At 42.3% G+C, this 16442-nt stretch overlaps 1 protein-coding gene across 6 annotated transcripts in view; it reads right to left on the bottom strand.

Moving 5' to 3' along the window:
* TSPAN4 (tetraspanin 4) overlaps nucleotides 1–16442 on the bottom strand; it is a 539052-nt gene that overhangs the window by 52786 nt on the left and 469824 nt on the right. For all 6 annotated transcript variants that reach the window (XM_045015196.1, XM_045015197.1, XM_045015198.1 and 3 more), the window contains one exon: nucleotides 16138–16212. In XM_045015196.1, coding sequence (XP_044871131.1) covers nucleotides 16138–16212 — 75 coding nt within the window. The remainder of the gene's footprint in view (nucleotides 1–16137; nucleotides 16213–16442) is intronic.

Here is a 16442-nt window from a genome sequence, read left to right on the forward strand (position 1 = left end):
TCGAGTTTTCAGCATTGTACAATGCAATTAATGTTTTTCTCCATGTTAAATCATTTTAACATGGGGATTGTGATATTAATGGTACTTTATATTGCTGCTTTCAACAATTCTCCTTATTGTAATATACAAAATAAACAAAGGCTTTTGGGATTCCGTTATAGGTTCATTTTTATCTCAAAGCAAAGGCTGTGCAAGATTTGTGGCTTCAGACTCATAACTGGTGATAAGCTTCCCCCTCCCTCCTTGCCCCAAACTAAATATATAAAGAGAGACTTTAACAAAATTAATTGCAATATTCACCATGCATGAATTTCAATGCTCATGTAATTCATTTTCCTGCGGCATAGAGGATCTCTTGCTGCCAAGGTTACGGGATTCATGAGCATATCCACTCAGGCCTAATGGGGAATAAGTAAAGAATCACTCCTCTCACTGGGAGCTGGCTTTTAATCGCACAAAATTACTTGTGCTGTCAGTCCACGTTCCTACCGATGTAAGGACATTAATGTAACAACTGCTGCATTTAGCATTCTGAACAATCATTTCTAGCTGTCACTGTATTTTTTAATCATGAAAAAATAAGAAAACTGGAATCTTCGTTCCCAGCATAGGGTAGCTCTTACCCTAGTCTGACTCCCCTAAGCTCCACCCCGTTTCCTCAGCCTACCCAGATGCAGGGTTCAGGTATGATGTGGGGAGGCAACCCCTGCTCTCTGGGAACTCCCCACTGCAAGCAAGCGGGTGGAACCTGTGCTCGAGCCCCACTCTACTATTCCCTGGCTAGAGCAGCTGGCCACATACGAGGGGGAAGTGAGCTGCATTCAGTAACTTGCCTCTGCAGAATAAGAGGGGAACAGAAAAGGCATTATGACTCATTGGCCATACCTGCCCAGGGCTAGACTCAGTCTAGCCCTTGATCTATTACTGTAAACCCAATGAAGTTCCACATTTAAATACTTTAAATATTTCTTACATTAACTAGCTTTTACACATACCAAATTTAAAAAGATCAATGCTGGGTTCCTCACCAGCCATCCACCCTGCATTAAAACTCCAAATCCCTCCTTTTAATGTGTCTCCTCCCGTGTCCAGAACTTCGAGGGAATCCCGTTAGGCTTCGGAGCTATTTGTTTTGTTTCCTCTCTTCCTCTACAACTTTCTGGCCTCTTTTATAGGCTAAGGAAAGTCATTCTCATGTGCTGTAACCACTCTATTTCACTTTGTAGTTGTCTCACCCATACCACTTGTGAGATGACAGCCTCACACCACATGAATCTCTAGCCTAGACTGTGTGCGTGTCTGTGTGTGTAGAAAAGGGAATCTCACTCCCTGCGTATCTGTTTCTGGAGCTATACATTTAAATGTGTGAGCCCTTTGGGTAGTAGAAAGTAGGTCCATTGGAAGTAGGGACAACTCTCTACATTTACCCTTCCATGCTCCTTGGCACATGAGCCAGGACAGTCAGTGGAATCAGTGCAGTTAATCTCTCCACCCTTCCAATTTTGCCAATATACAACCTAAGTACATCCATTATTTTGGGAAAGGGCATAAACTGAACAGGAATCTCCCTCTCTAGTACTTGGATTTTCTTGTGGGTGGGGAAACAATCAATTTTCTACATTTTGAGTATAATTCACCTCTGATTCCTCACTCACTACCTACTTTTATAAATCTGTCTTGTAAAATGGAATCATCTTACTTTATTCTGCTTGGAATGGAGGACAAGTAACTCCTCAAGCACTGAGTGCACCATTAGTTTATGAGAATTCAAGAAACTCACAGGTAAAGTGATCCAAAACCAATATATTAACCACCAGGACTGCATTTTTCTTCGGATCGTCCCCTACACACACGCACTCTCTCTCTATGGGGAGAGCGGAAGGCTTACTACTGTGGCCATTGATCACTGACCCACAAAAGGGGATCCATTAACATGTTTTTGTTTAGAAAGTGAGCCTCCTTGAGATTCATCCTAACTCCAAGAAATCTTCCCTCAAGCAGTTTACTCCTGCAAGATGGAATGGAAGAAAGATGGTGCTCAGATGCAAGAGTGATGGGTATCATATAAGAACCCTCAACCAAGATTTTCAAACGTGATGGGTGATTTGGGGTGCCCAACTACAGGTAACTTAAAGAGGCCTGATTTTCAGAAAGTAGCAAGCACCTACCCTCTGAAAAAAACAGGCCTCTCTAACGTGTATCAAGTTGGACACCTAAAAAGCGAAGCAGCCAAAATTACTAAGCACTTGAAAAAAAACTCTTGGGTATAGATAGATAATTGCCTCTGTAGTCCCTAAATAAAAGGTATGAATCGAAACTTATGCTGTGTTTTTTTTCCTTTAGCAGCCAGAGTTCAAACAGCTTTTCAGCAGATTGCAGCTTCCAACAAGTAGAGCATGGTGCTAGATTACAATCAGACACAACCAGACAAAATATAGTAATTTGGGCTCCTTTGCAAAATCATTGCTGACCTGAATTGGTCACAGTGCTGCTCCCAAAAGCATTGAATACTTGCAATGGTGATAAAACCCTTCTCTCCTCACCAAAAGAACCATATACACCAAAACTAGAGTCTCATAACAATAGCATTTCACTTAGCTGGCTGTGAAATACAGGATTTGACCTCTAAATTTAAACAGCCTTTTTAAAGACAACAGCATTTACCTAACGAAGGAAAAAGAGAGACCTGAGTAACTAACTCACAGGAAAGCTAGAATGGTACTTTCCTACTCAAATCATCTTTCCACACTGCAGAGCCACTGAAACGGATTGAAATATAGCATTTCTACCTCCTGGTGACAAAGGAAACAGAGGAACGGGTGAATCGGTCTTTGCTGCACACAATGCTTGTAGCAGTACCATAAACTTGGATCCTCTGTAACATTGCAATGCACAGTCCTTTGTGCTAGTCCACAGAGAAGGTGGAAGAGGGTTTGGGAGTGGGAGAAAGATACTAAGAAATCAATCACAAGCGGAAAAAAATCTCGGCTCCTTGGAAGTCAATGGAAAAACACTCATTGACTTCAATGGGCCCGGATTTAATTCCCAGGTGGTGCAGGCCCACGTGCCCACATTCATGTTTCCTGGTAACCGTTGCCTGAGGATGTCCTAAAATGGACACCACAGAACTGTTGTAATATCCTGAGGCCCAGAGCCACTCCGCTGTCCTGGCCCTATTTACGGAATTGTCTCTTACATATAAATTGACACTTGGAGGCAGGGGAGAGGGGAGACATGATCGGCTATCAGAAAAGCAATCCTCACTCGCTGCTCAGTGCTCATCTGTGATAACAACAGTCATTATGAAAAGGTTGCCTCTGCTGCTTGTATATAAATCAGTGTCAAACACAGCTCTAACCTCCAGAGACAATGAGCCAGCTTTCCATTGAGCACAGCCTGCCATGTGAATTAGCACATGACTGCTGAATGGCCAGTATTGTTGATGGTAGCAGCAGGAGCAGCCCACTGACATTTACTTAAATACCAGGTGATCTTTTCAACAGATTTGGAGGTTTGTGACACATTTTCCTCCTGCTTTCCTGAGTGCCCCCTTCCAAAGAGAAAATCAATTTCCTTCTTTCCTCAAGCTGTCTGACCTTGAAAAGCCCATTGCTTTGCTTTGTTGGAATATACTGAGCTGATCTTCTGCCAACTATAATTTATCAAGACGAAGGTGAAAGGAAACAGCAGGATTTTTTTTTTGGTGTTGCATAAAGAATAATGTTGCTTTTTCTCCTAGCTTTTCAATATTCTATAAGCACTTTTGGTTAATTCAAGTGTTGTTGTAACTCTTTTGTTACCAAATCTTTGAAGGAAAGACTAATGGGTTAAGTAAAGGATCTAAATAACATGTTTTCCAGTCATAAGATCTTTCTCTTCTGTGTTTCATGACTTGAAGTTTCATTGATCTCTTGAGAAAAACTTTTCAATTGTTCTTTGCTTTAGGTGAACAGTATGTAATCACCTGCTCGGTCTTCACCATTGGAGATCACTGATCAGCAAGTACTGCTGGGCTATGATGATTATTTTCAATACGACTCACTGGATCCAGGATCTCAACTGAATTAAAGTAACTTGCCCATATTATATACCCTCAAAAATGTGCCTAATGTATCTTAGTGGCTCCAATCCCTACTCATATACTTGGTCCTGGTACCTCTGATCTCCAGCTAGTTTGCTTCCCAGCAATAGTGAAGCCAGGCTTTGAGCATTGGTGGAGTCAGGGAGAGTGATAGGTCATCGGTGGTGCTACCTTCAGTTATACCTGGCTTGAAAAGGCACAACACATACACGTAAAGGATGCTGGAAGGGGACCGGGGTCACCACCCCTGCCCACCTATTAGCTCCATCACTGCTTCCAAGCATTTTAGAGAGCTGGTATCTATAGCACTGTAGGATGTCCGCCATCATATCTTTGACACCAATGGCAAGGACTCAAGGCACATATATAGGGAGGAAAAGCAGATCTCACAGTGTGGTTATATGCATGATCTGGTGTTTGTAAGAGGAACACGATATGTCCTTTTATGTGCAAAATGGGGTTTGAATGACAGAAGTCACCTCACAATGCTCCAGGGTGCCTGGATTCTAATCCTAGAGCTCAAACAAATCAGCTATTACCTATTAGGAGCATGGTCTGTCAGCTTGTCTGTCAGGCTCCACACCAGTTAATAAAGAGAGATGCATGACCAACATACTGATCATACTGATTTGAGAGATACATGACCAACAATTTCAGCTAGAGGTTATTCCAGGTACATCACTGCTGAGTTAAATAAAAGGGAGAAGATGAAGAACTTCATCTGCAAATTTTATCTAATAAAGTGGTCTATTCCCAACATTATTTTCAATGGCAGCTGGCAAATCTAAGATGAAGGGTGTATTCCACTGGCCAGCCTTCAGTCAGATAACGTGACAAGTCATTTTCTTCCCTCTTTTTTATATGTAAAAAATGCTAAACATTTAGTTTACTGTCAACTTAAGTTGTCTAAAATATATATTCACACTACAAAAATGTTCGTAGAGTGAATAAAAAAAATGTACTGTCTGTTTCAATATACCACTCCAGTCGTTCCTTTACATTTGTTGCAGTTTGGTTTTACATGGCTTGTTCTGCCTCCGTTATTTATTGATTATATCAGCCCTTGAAATTTCTCTTTTCCTTTCAGCTGCTCTTCTCTTTTTGAGACACAATCCTGGGGGCAAGGGCGGCAGCAGCATATACTAATCGGCAGAGCAGAGTCTGGGCGGCAGGAGCTATGGGGCTAAATCAGCACCTAAAATCAGTGTAGCTCAACTGCATAAATTGGTGACTGACTTCAACCAGGTGACGGGCTAGCCCATTGCCCTCTACCCAGAGACTTCAACTGGCTTCCTGAATGAGTCACTTAGAGCTTGACCCTGGGAGATGCTGAGTGCCTCCTGAGGGGTGCTGGGAGTTCTCAATTCCCATTGACTTTACTGGGAGTCAGTACTTCTCAGACGCCACTCTGCACCTCACAGGATCAAGCCCTTTATCTCTCTGCCTCATTTTCTCCATCTGTAAAATAGGAGCACATCTACTTTTTCACCCTTTGAAATGTAATTTGAGATCCTTGGATGAAAGCTGTTACATTACAGTACAAACTATTAATTATTAATATGTTCATATTGCAGCAGCATCCTTGAGAGAAGCCAGCTGAAGAGATTAGGTCATGAAACAGCAGAGGTCACCTGTCTTTGAAAAAGCATCCATTGCAAAAGCTCCAGTTCAAGCTACAAGTATGGGAAACAGCTGATCTAATTATGGAAAAGCTTCCCATGACAAAAAAAATATGAAGATGTGCTCCACTCCCTCCATTGTGTGTTACCTGGGCACTCAGCTAGCAAGAAGGCTGCAGAGGTGATTTACCCTCTGCCATATGCTACCTGAATGGTACCAAATCATTTAAAAGAAAAGCCAGAAGTAAAATTTCATATTCCTGAAAGTAAGGGACTGGTGACACTGATTTGAGCCAGGCATAGTGCAGATAGCAACCATGAAGGATTTCCCCACACAGTTCTGGAAATGCACTTCCAGCCACCCAGCTTAGTAGTCCAGCCCTGAGCCTCTCCTGAGTGGAAGCTCTATGCCAAATTTGTGATGGTTTTGCAATATGAATAAATATCCAGTGGTGACAGTGACAAGACACACGAAGCTCACTTCACTTGTGAATGGTAACAGACCACTGAAGTAGCTAACCCTCAGGCAGGTGGGTACTAGCATTTGGTGTGGAGTCATGCTTCCCTTTTATTGAGGAGAGTTGAATTTTATTTTATTATTTTTGCTAATGCGTTATTCTAAGATTCCATTAAGCTCTGAGCATCACAGTTCAAGCATTCCCATAGGGGAACCCTAATGCATTTTATATGCAGTTATTGTTTAATTTGCTTTTGAGGAACACCTAATTCAGAGTGTGCACTTAACTCTTGTCATCAGTACTTTGGTATCCCCCAGTGACCAATGCTAACAGCATTTTGCATCTGCACTTTCAGTTCCTGCTTTAACAAATGAATTAGAAGAAGTAAAGGATTTTCTTTTTTGTGTTTGTTATTTCAAACACACAGGCAATGATTTCCTCTGCCTCAAATAAAAGGTTAATACAGGGCTTCAAGACTCCAGGCAGGGAGCTGTTATAGAGGATAAAAAGGAAAATACAACCAATAGAGCTTTATAATTAATCAAAATTAATTAAATGCCACCAGATTCCCTATGGAATTAAATATTATACGATACATCCATTAGAGTGTCCAAAAGAATTCACCATGAGTAGAATTTCCTCAATGAGGTCCCAACCCAGCAAGGCAATTAAATCCATGAATTAACTTTAATGAGACTTAGACGCATGCTTAAAGTTAGGCACATGGTCTTAAGCTTGTGCTTAAATATTTCGCTGCACTGGAGCCAAAAAGAATGGGGTACAAGTAGCTGCTTGTGACAATGCTGCTTCATCTCCTAAAATATGGTATCACCTTTGAAATATAAATAGCTTGGTTAAGATAAATGGTGTTACCACGAAAAATAAACCGCCCCCCCCACACCTAGCTGTCATTTTCATTTTAACTATCTCATCCTTTTAGCACTATTCCGTGTCATTGAAGTATGTAAAGTGCTTGACCGAGGTCTAATACATCACCCTTATGATAAGGGCAATTAGAACAGAGAAATTTCTACAGAGGACAGAATACAGAATTCTTGCAAACCAACCTACTTACTACTGTATTTTACTCACTAGTTATAACAGACACTTTCCAGACCTTTACGGCTATCAGTAGTGCTCTGAAATAAGGGAGTAAGTGCTAACAGCAAGATGAGGGCTACATGTTCAATCCACTCCTTTAAATGTAAAACAAAGAGAGTTTTAACTGTCTGCTGAAGAGCCATTCACACAGGTATTAAAACCAGTATTGCCGGAAATAGTTTTAAACATGGCATGTTACCACAGCAAACCCAGGCAGAAATACCTGAAGGAATTTATGACGATCCTGTTAGCTTTCATTCAGGGGCTCCTGCTGCCGCACACTGTCAAACTACCTCAGGCATTCGCCACACTAGCATTTTTCTGAAATTCTCCCAGCATTGCATTATAATAAGTGTAGTAACCCCAGCTGTAGCAACAGTGGGAGTATTATTGCAGACAGCACTTCAGTGTCTTTACCACCGTATCACCTAAATATGTTCAAATGGTATGGTGGTAAAAATGCCAGCAGGCACTAGCAACCAGTCTGCATTAGCAGTATCAGTGGTGGAGTTGCAATAGTAAGAGCTTTTAAGAAAAATGCCAATGTGAAGAAAGCCTGAGAAGGACGTAGAAGGCCAGGTGCAGGTGGTAAAGGCAGGGTGCGGAGCCAAAGGAGCACTGCAGAGTGAATACCTAGCCACTCAGTTTTTCAGGATTTTCCAATGACTCTGGTGGGGGAGGTTTGAGGCCCATGTGCTGTGTCTGCTCCACAGTGAGACAAATCCTGTCCACCCCAATGGGATGGAGTCTTGAGTTTCTATTCTTAGAGTTCCCAAGTGTTTTCCAAGGCCATGTCTACATTACCAAGTTCTGTCGACAAAAGTGATGTTGACAGCCAAAATTTGACATCATAAAAATCAGAATCACATGTTAACACTCCCTCCCTCTGTCGGCAGAGCATATCCATCATTGACAGTGTGAGCAATGCACTGTGGGTACCTGTCCAGCTCGACACTTTGTTGCTTGGTGTTGTGGGAAGGCAGAGAGGATTGCAGCACATTCTGGGACCGGGCTCAATGTCCCATGATGTATTGTTTTCTGTCCCAGCACTCATAGACTCATAGACTTTAAGGTGAGAAGGGACCATTATGATCTTCTAGTCTGACCTCCTGTACAACACAGGCCACATAATCTCACCCACCCACTCCTGTAACAAACCCTGATCTATGTCTGAGCTATTGACATCCTCAACTTGTGGTTTAAAGACTTCCAGGTGCAGAGAATCCTCCAGCGAGTGACTCATGCACAACACTGCAGAGGAAGGCAAAAAAAACCCAGGGCCTCTGCCAATCATCTCTGGAGGAAAACTCCTACCAGACCCCAAATATGGCAATCAGCTAAACCCTGAACATGTGGGCAAGTCTCACCAGCCAGTCACCCAGGAAAGAATTCTCTGTAGTAACTCAGATCCCAGCCTATCTAGTGTCCCATCACAGGCCATGGGCATATTTACCGCTAATAGTCAAAGATCAATTAATTGCCAAAATTAGGCTATCCCATCATAGCATCCCCTTCATAAACTTATCAAGCTTAGTCTTGAAGCCAGATATGTATTTTGCCTCCACTGCTCCCTTTGGAAGGCTGTTCCAGAACTTACTCCTCTGATGGTTAGAAACCTTCGTCTAATTTCAAGTCTAAACTTCCTGATGGCCAGTTTATATCCATTTGTTCTTGAGTCCACATTGGTACTGACCTTAAATAACTCCTCTCCCTCCCTGGTATTTATCCCTCTGATATATTTATAGAGAGCAACCATATCTTCCTTCAGCCTTCTTTTGGTTAGACTAAACAAGCCAAGCTCTTTGAGTCTCAATGGGCTTTCTTTCCCAGAATTTTTGCAATGGCCCTTCTTTGTGGTGCACCCTGGCATCTTTGTGAGAAGGGATGGATCCCGCAGTGCTCTCCGATGCTCTGTTAACTGTCATGAAGACATTGTGGATGGCAGTGCAGTTAATCTTGAAGTTCCTAATTGAAGAAGACTCCCAGGCACCCAACATGATGCGTGATATGTATAGGAGCAACTTTAGATTGCTTTTGGCATTCACAGAACAGCTGCATAGGGTAGACCGTCGCTTTTGGGCTTGGGAAACAAGCACTGAATGGTGGGATCATACCGTCATGCAGGTCTGGGATGAAGAGCATTGACTACAGAACTTTTGGATGCAGAAAGCCACCTTCCTGGAACTATGTGTGGAGCTTCCCCAAAACTGCAGTGCAAGGACACCAGAATGAGAGCTGCCCTATTGGTGGAGAAACATGTGGCAATCGCTGTGTGGAAGCTGGTGACTCCAGCCTGCTACCAGTCAGTCGTGAATCAATTTGGAGTAGGGAAGTTAACAGCTGGGGCTGCATTAATGCAAGTATGCAGGGCAGTAAATCGCATCCTGCTACAAAGGACTGTGACTCTAGGAAATGTGTGTGAAATAGTGGACGATTTTACAGAAATGGGTTTCCTTAACTGTGGGGTGCACCTCATGGGGAAAACAGCACACACTCTTTGCAAGGGTCATGGTGCAGCATTCTAGGGAAAAAAATCTAAAATTCTTCCATACTTTTCACAGGCAGGGGTCATTCTAGCAGACATCTCACTGCTCAGGGTAAGCAAGGAAGTGAGGGCACATCTACCCCATGCTTGTGGCTTCTGCCCTGCTCCCTATGCTGCTTGCCTAAGGGCCACTTTGGTCCCTGCACAGGTGATTGCCGAATGGTGTGGGAAAGTTTCCTACAATGGGAAAAGGAACAAAGCAGCTCTGCCAAGGAACCTTGGGCAGAGGATTGCTGAGTACCTCTAGGACATTTTTTCCGACAAAAGTCACATTGCAGTGTGTTCGCATTATCTGTTTGGTTGACCAAAGGCAATTTTGGTTGACAAAACTTGGTAGCATAGACAAGGTCCAAATAACTTTAGCCCTCTGTTAGCAACTTCTTGTATAGGGTGCATGATCAGCTCTTAATCCACCTCAGCTTCTCCATCTGTGAAAAGGTGTTAACTGTAACAGGTTGGCGGTGTTTGCTTTAAAGCACCTCAAGCAGGTCTTGATCCTGCTGAGAGGAATGTTAAGTGGATTCTTTTGTTTTAATGGTACCGCTGACATGCTGCAGATATGTGGAAGGTGGAAGTGGCTTTTTAGGCCTTGTCTACACTTACCAAGGGTTCGACGCGCAGTGATCATGCATCAACAGTTAATTTAGTGGGTCTAGTGAAGACTTGCTAAATTGACTGCAGATCACTCGCCCATCAACTCCTGTACTCCACCTGAATGAGAAGCGCAAGGGGAGTCAATGGGAGAGTGATCTGCGGTCGACATCGCAGAGTGTGGACCCTGTGGTAAGTACATCGACTTCAGCTAAATTTTTCACATGGCTGAAGTTGAATAATTTAGATTGATCTCTCCCTGTAGTGGAGACAAGGCCTTAGAGAGGAAAGGATGCAGTGTATGGGCTGAGCTGTCTGGAGGGAGGAATCTTGGGAGCAGTGAAGTTTAGAGAGGATGCTTAAGCTGAACTTTGTTATGTTAATTTCTTTCATCAGACTGTGAACCCCTTCCTCATACTGGTGAGCAGCTTGGTACAAAGAGACTATTCCTGGGAGTAACTGCTCATCGGTGTGAATAAGAGGTTCACAATCTGGCCCTTTGCTAATAAGGCCAAACCCCAAGGAGGGGGTGACTGTGGCCTCTACATAGTATGTTTGAGAGCAGGTTGGTAAAGGCATCTGCTCACATTAATCTACCTCACAGGTGTGTAGCAGAGATTAGGTAACACATATGCACATGCTTACCTGTGCTGGTAATGTTCAACACAGCTAATGGTGCCCAGATTCTAGGTGGCAATTTTCAATGGGTTTTAAGGGAGTCAAGTGCCCAATTCCCACTGAAAATCCCAGTCCTAACCCTCAATTTCCAATGGCACTAACTGCTCCCATAATCAACCCCATGCCCCTTCAAAGAGCCCTCACTGCTTCTATTCCTTAAACTGCCTTGTATTATTTTAGTCTGTCATTTAAAAATAATAAAGTTAATGTTTATTTATGCTTTTCCATTTATGGGTGCTAAATAGCAGGAGTACATACTACTACCTATAAATCAGAAAAGGGGGCCATGTGAATTAACAAACATACTGAAAAATGATCTTCATAGTTACAGAAGACAGTAAATCTAGACTTTTTCTGTGCTTCTGGGAAAAGAGTCATAATAAAAATAAAGACAGATGTTCAAAACAGAGGGACTGAAAAGTTATTACTGGTACATCACCCATGCACCTTATCTGCATTGCTTATATTCTTAAAGGGCCCAAACCTGTGAAGTGCTGAGCTCAACTGGGAGTTCATGGGGTTCAGCAACCAGAAGCAGCTCAATACCTCATAGGACTGAGCCCCAATGCTTTGCTTTTGTCAGTGTAAAATTGAGCTTAACCTCTTCATTATTGCCTCTTAGAATACCTAAGCACCCACACATCATAAAAAACAACTCATAAAAAATGACCTAGGATACATATTCAGGCCAAGTGCTGGTCTGTGCCGATGGAAGCAAAATGAACACATAGTAAGGGCCAAATTCAACCCATATGTCAGTGGACATACCTCCTCTGATGTTAGTGGTGTTTGGGCTGCTTCCCCAGGGCTGAATTGAGCATTCATGCTACGGAAGTGGCAATAATGGGAATAGGAATTCTCTTGATAGCAGCAGCTGCACACACAACCTGCTCCATTTAGACAGATTATTCTTGCCCCAGGGCAAAACTAAACTGCACGATGCGTATGTGCATGCGTTTGTGCATGCACAGATGTCATTGCCAGCTCAGGGATGTATATACACAAACATAAGGCGCACTCTCTGTCATGCCACCCCAAAACACACCGCTGTTACTACTGTGCAGGGCACCTGGATCAACCTCTTTACTGCTTTTGAAGGACTCAGAATCAGAGGGAAGAGTTTCACCTCCCTTTCCCCACACCACCACCAGTTCCCCCCCCGGCCCCCAAAGTGGCACCTATACGCAACACTCCACTAGATCTGCAGCACTCAAGGTGTAAGTTATGGAGGGTGAGTGGCAAGGACATCAAGGGGAATGGCATGTAGAAAGTGATCTCAGACTATGAAAGAGAGATCCGCAGTGCAGCTCTGAGACGCTACTCTCATTCCCCTTTCATTCCAATGCTACGTATTGATGGGTTGTTCGCTGAGCATCTCTCACTTTTGAACGAGGAGTACTTGTGCCACCTTGGAGACTAACAAAAGCTTACGCCCAGATAAATTTGTGAGTCTCTAAGGTGCCACAAGGACTCCTCGTTCTTTTTGCTGATACAGACTAACACAGCTACCACTCTGAAACTTCTCACTTTAGAGTGTCACACCTCATGAGCAGTTCCTGGAGAGGACCATAAAGCAAAGCAGAATGCTTCTCTCACCCAACCTGAGATTGAGACAAGCTTTCACACATTAGAAGCAATTCATTCTAATGCATGAGCAACACTCAATAATTCATTACTCAGAGAAGCCTCTTTTAGTAAGAATGGAAACAAACATAATTTTTGAGCACCGCCCCCTCCGTCCTGACTAATAAGAATAGCCCAGTCTGAGCTGATGAGCTTTCCAGGGAGTTATTTTGCTCATCTGCATAGCAGCATTCTCATCCAGAGCAAAAGGAGCAGCAGTTCTTTTCCCAAAACAGAAAAAAACAAAACAAAAAAACCTGATAAGTGATTGACTGTAAAATAAACAAACAACAAATAAACAATATTTTTAAAAATGCTGGTGCTATAGAATACTTAACATGCTGTTCAAGTGTGTGTCATGGTGATTTACATAGAAATAGTCTTCTCTGCAGCCCAAGAGACAACAGTAAGTTACTGTAAACGTGCAACCAGATGCATAGTCACTCCCTCGCTAATACTGCGCTGCACTCTCTAGTTTATCATTGTGCACATTCTGCAGCAGAAGGAATGAAAAAGAGGCATCCGTCTGTGGAAGTACACTATTAAATCAACCACTGAAAACAGCCTGAAATCAGCTCAGCCTTTTAACTTTTCTGTAGATTTTTATTTTCTTTTAGTCTTGTGGTTAAGGCAAAGCACTGGGTTCTAGTCCGAGTGCTGATACCATCTTCCTTTGTAGCCCTGGGCAAGTCCCTTAACCTCGCTGCTTCAGTCTCCCAATCTGAGTGGGGATAGCAGTACTGCTCTACTTCACAGAGGGCTGTGAGGATTAATTAATGTTTGTAATAAGGGACTAGAGTATTGGCCTCATGAACTTTACACTGTCAAAGCAGCAAGGGGTGATGGAGGGCTGTTGGAGATCCTGTTCCTTCTCCGTTTAGCCTCCTCTTAAGCCAACAACAGAGTATAATGATCATTCCCCATTTTATACTGGGAAGAATTTTATGTGCGCACTTACATACACCCAGCCAATCAACAGCAGGCCTCTGGGTACTACAGAAACCTGTTGCTTTCTGAATATGTTTATTACACAGAAGAAGCCTGTTGAGTCTGACTTATTTGTGATAAAGGCTTGAAAAGCTAATACCGTTTTCTTCTGATGTGTGGATGTTAGCATACAGTGTTCATTAAAAGATATTCCAACAAGCTGCATTAACTGGATAACCCCAGTGATTAGGCTCAAACTTCTCTGATTTAGACACATTTCTCACACCAGTATGTATAACAATATTGTTCTTCAGATCAGGAGGGCTGACATTACTCTCACTATGCTGTAAGGAAATATTAGTTTTAGACTGCTATGTTTTATTTATTTTTAGTAAGTCTGGTATAGAGCAGAAACACAGGAAATGCAACCCAGACAATGACCACTGATCCACCTAGTCTAGTATTCTAGATTTAAAAGATTAAGGAATTATGATCATTTAGTCTGACCACCTGCATTGCACAGGCCATAACAATCTCACCCAGTGATTCCTGAAGCAAGCCCAATAACTTGTGGTTGAACTAGATCATATATTTTAGAATGAGATTAGTTCTTTAGGTCAAGCTTGTCATGGTTCCAGCACTGCTCTATACAAAATAATTCAAAGGAAAGTGAGTTCCTTCCCCTCCTCATCAATAGCATAACCAAACAATGTTGCAAATGTACAGGGCATGGGGAAATGGCGAATGGCATTCCTTCCTGACTCCTGCTAGCAACCAATTTATGACCTGAAGAATAAGGATTATTATCTTTTGTAACTATTAACTCAGCCAGTGTAATAGCACTGAATGATTTATTAATGTAAACATCCAATCCTTTTCCTTCCACCCACCCATATTTTACTAAACTACTCGCCTCAGGGAATTCTGTGGGTTGATTATATACAACATAAAAAGTGTTTCTCCTCTTCTGAACATGCTTTCTTTACATTTCAAGTACACCTCCTGTGCTTGTGTTAAGAGGAAAATGTGGTTGGCCTTCACTATACCGTTCATTATTTTAGATACCTCTATCATCTCTCTTCTTAATATCGTCCCTTTCCCAAACCAAATCATGCTAGACTTTTTAATCCCTCTTCATATGAAAGTTCCCTCCCCCAGTGCTTCTAATCTTTTTCATTACCCTTCTCTGAAATGAGGTGACCACAACTCAATGCTGAATTCATGGTGAAGTCATTCCATCAATTTACATAATGGCATTATAAAATTTCCATATGACTCCTCCTTCTACAGCCAAATGTTGTATTTGCTTTATGGAGTGCTGCTGGACATTCAGCAGATGCCTTCATTAAACTGTCCTCTGTGACGTGTACACCTTTCTCCTGAGAAGTCTCAACTAACTCAGAACCCATCAGTGTGCATGAGTAGTTTTAAATTGTCCCTTCCAGTGTAAATTATCTTGCAAGTCAATTCTGAGTTTTACTTGCCATGCTGTTGCCTAATAAACTAATTCTTTTAGGTATTTTTGGAGAATCTCTCACAATCATCCACAATTTTTATTCTTGTAAATAAGTTTGGGCCTTCCAATAAAACGGTGGCCATCTTGTTATTCACTATTCTATTCCTAATCCTAGAAGCACCTTGCTATTAATGACTGTTTCTCAGAATGGAAAAACATTTATTCCTGCTCTTCACTTCCCAGCTCCTAAACAGTTTCTAATCCATGGCAGAATTTTATCATTCAACCTGCAGTTCCATAATAGTCTATTGTAAGAGATGTCAATAGAAGCCTACTGAACACCTAAAATATTGAATCCAATGCTTCTCCTGGACTCCTTATTTTGTTATCGCTTTTCAAAAACCCTAGTGGGTTAGAAACATCCAGTTTATCCTTATAACAGCTGTGCTCTTTTGTGGGGGAAACACAGGAATTGCCATACTGGATCAGACCAGTGGTCCATCAAGGTAAAATCTGAACACAGGAAATGAAGGGCTCGTGTTAACCCCAAACACTGTTACTGTGGCAGTTAGCTGGAATTTCATTAGACTGTCCAGAGGTGCTCTCGGGAACACGTTTGACAGATGACAACCTATTTGTCTCTGCCTTTTACATCTCGGGCATCCAGACTTTCTAACAATCTCAAAGTCACTTCTGAAATGTAAACATAATAAAAAAAAATATTCAATTGCCATTAGCTTCCACCTCTGAGGTACCTTTCTCTTTCCCATCCCTTCCCAGCTGAGAGTTCCCTTTTTTCCTAAATGGTGATTGCTTTGGTAATACCTCTGACCTTGACTTGTGCATGAGAGAGGGGGAGAGAGAACATGTGCAAGAGACACAACTCAAGCCCTGGAAATCTGTTTATGTATTCTGAGAGCACATCTTCAGAGGGGGGTGACTTGAGAAAGAGGGAAGCATAGTGTGTACGCCAAGGTGAGCACTTCATGACTTATTTATAAGGGAAGGGGCATAAAAAAATTGCTAAAGGAGAAAGAAGAGAGAAAAATCTGACTTACCTTGTCGGTGTAGACGAAGAACAGAATCACGATGGTGAGCTCCAGCAGGAATATAATTAACAGCATGATAAAAAACTGTCAAGAGAAGAGGGGACAGGGGAAGAAACAAAAACCCAGAAACATCAAAATCTGATTCATCTTCCTCCTACTGTACAATAACTACATTCAGCAGGTCATGCATGAAAAGGGGATTTTGTTTTATGGACGACAGGGTACAGAGTTACTGCTTTGAGACCAAGTGAGGTGTTTGCACCATGCAGCATTGGAAAGCACACACAGGACTAATCAGGGACACAGTATGTGCA

Source organism: Mauremys mutica, chromosome 4, assembly GCF_020497125.1.
Source record: "Mauremys mutica isolate MM-2020 ecotype Southern chromosome 4, ASM2049712v1, whole genome shotgun sequence".
NCBI classification, from domain to species: Eukaryota; Metazoa; Chordata; order Testudines; family Geoemydidae; genus Mauremys; species Mauremys mutica.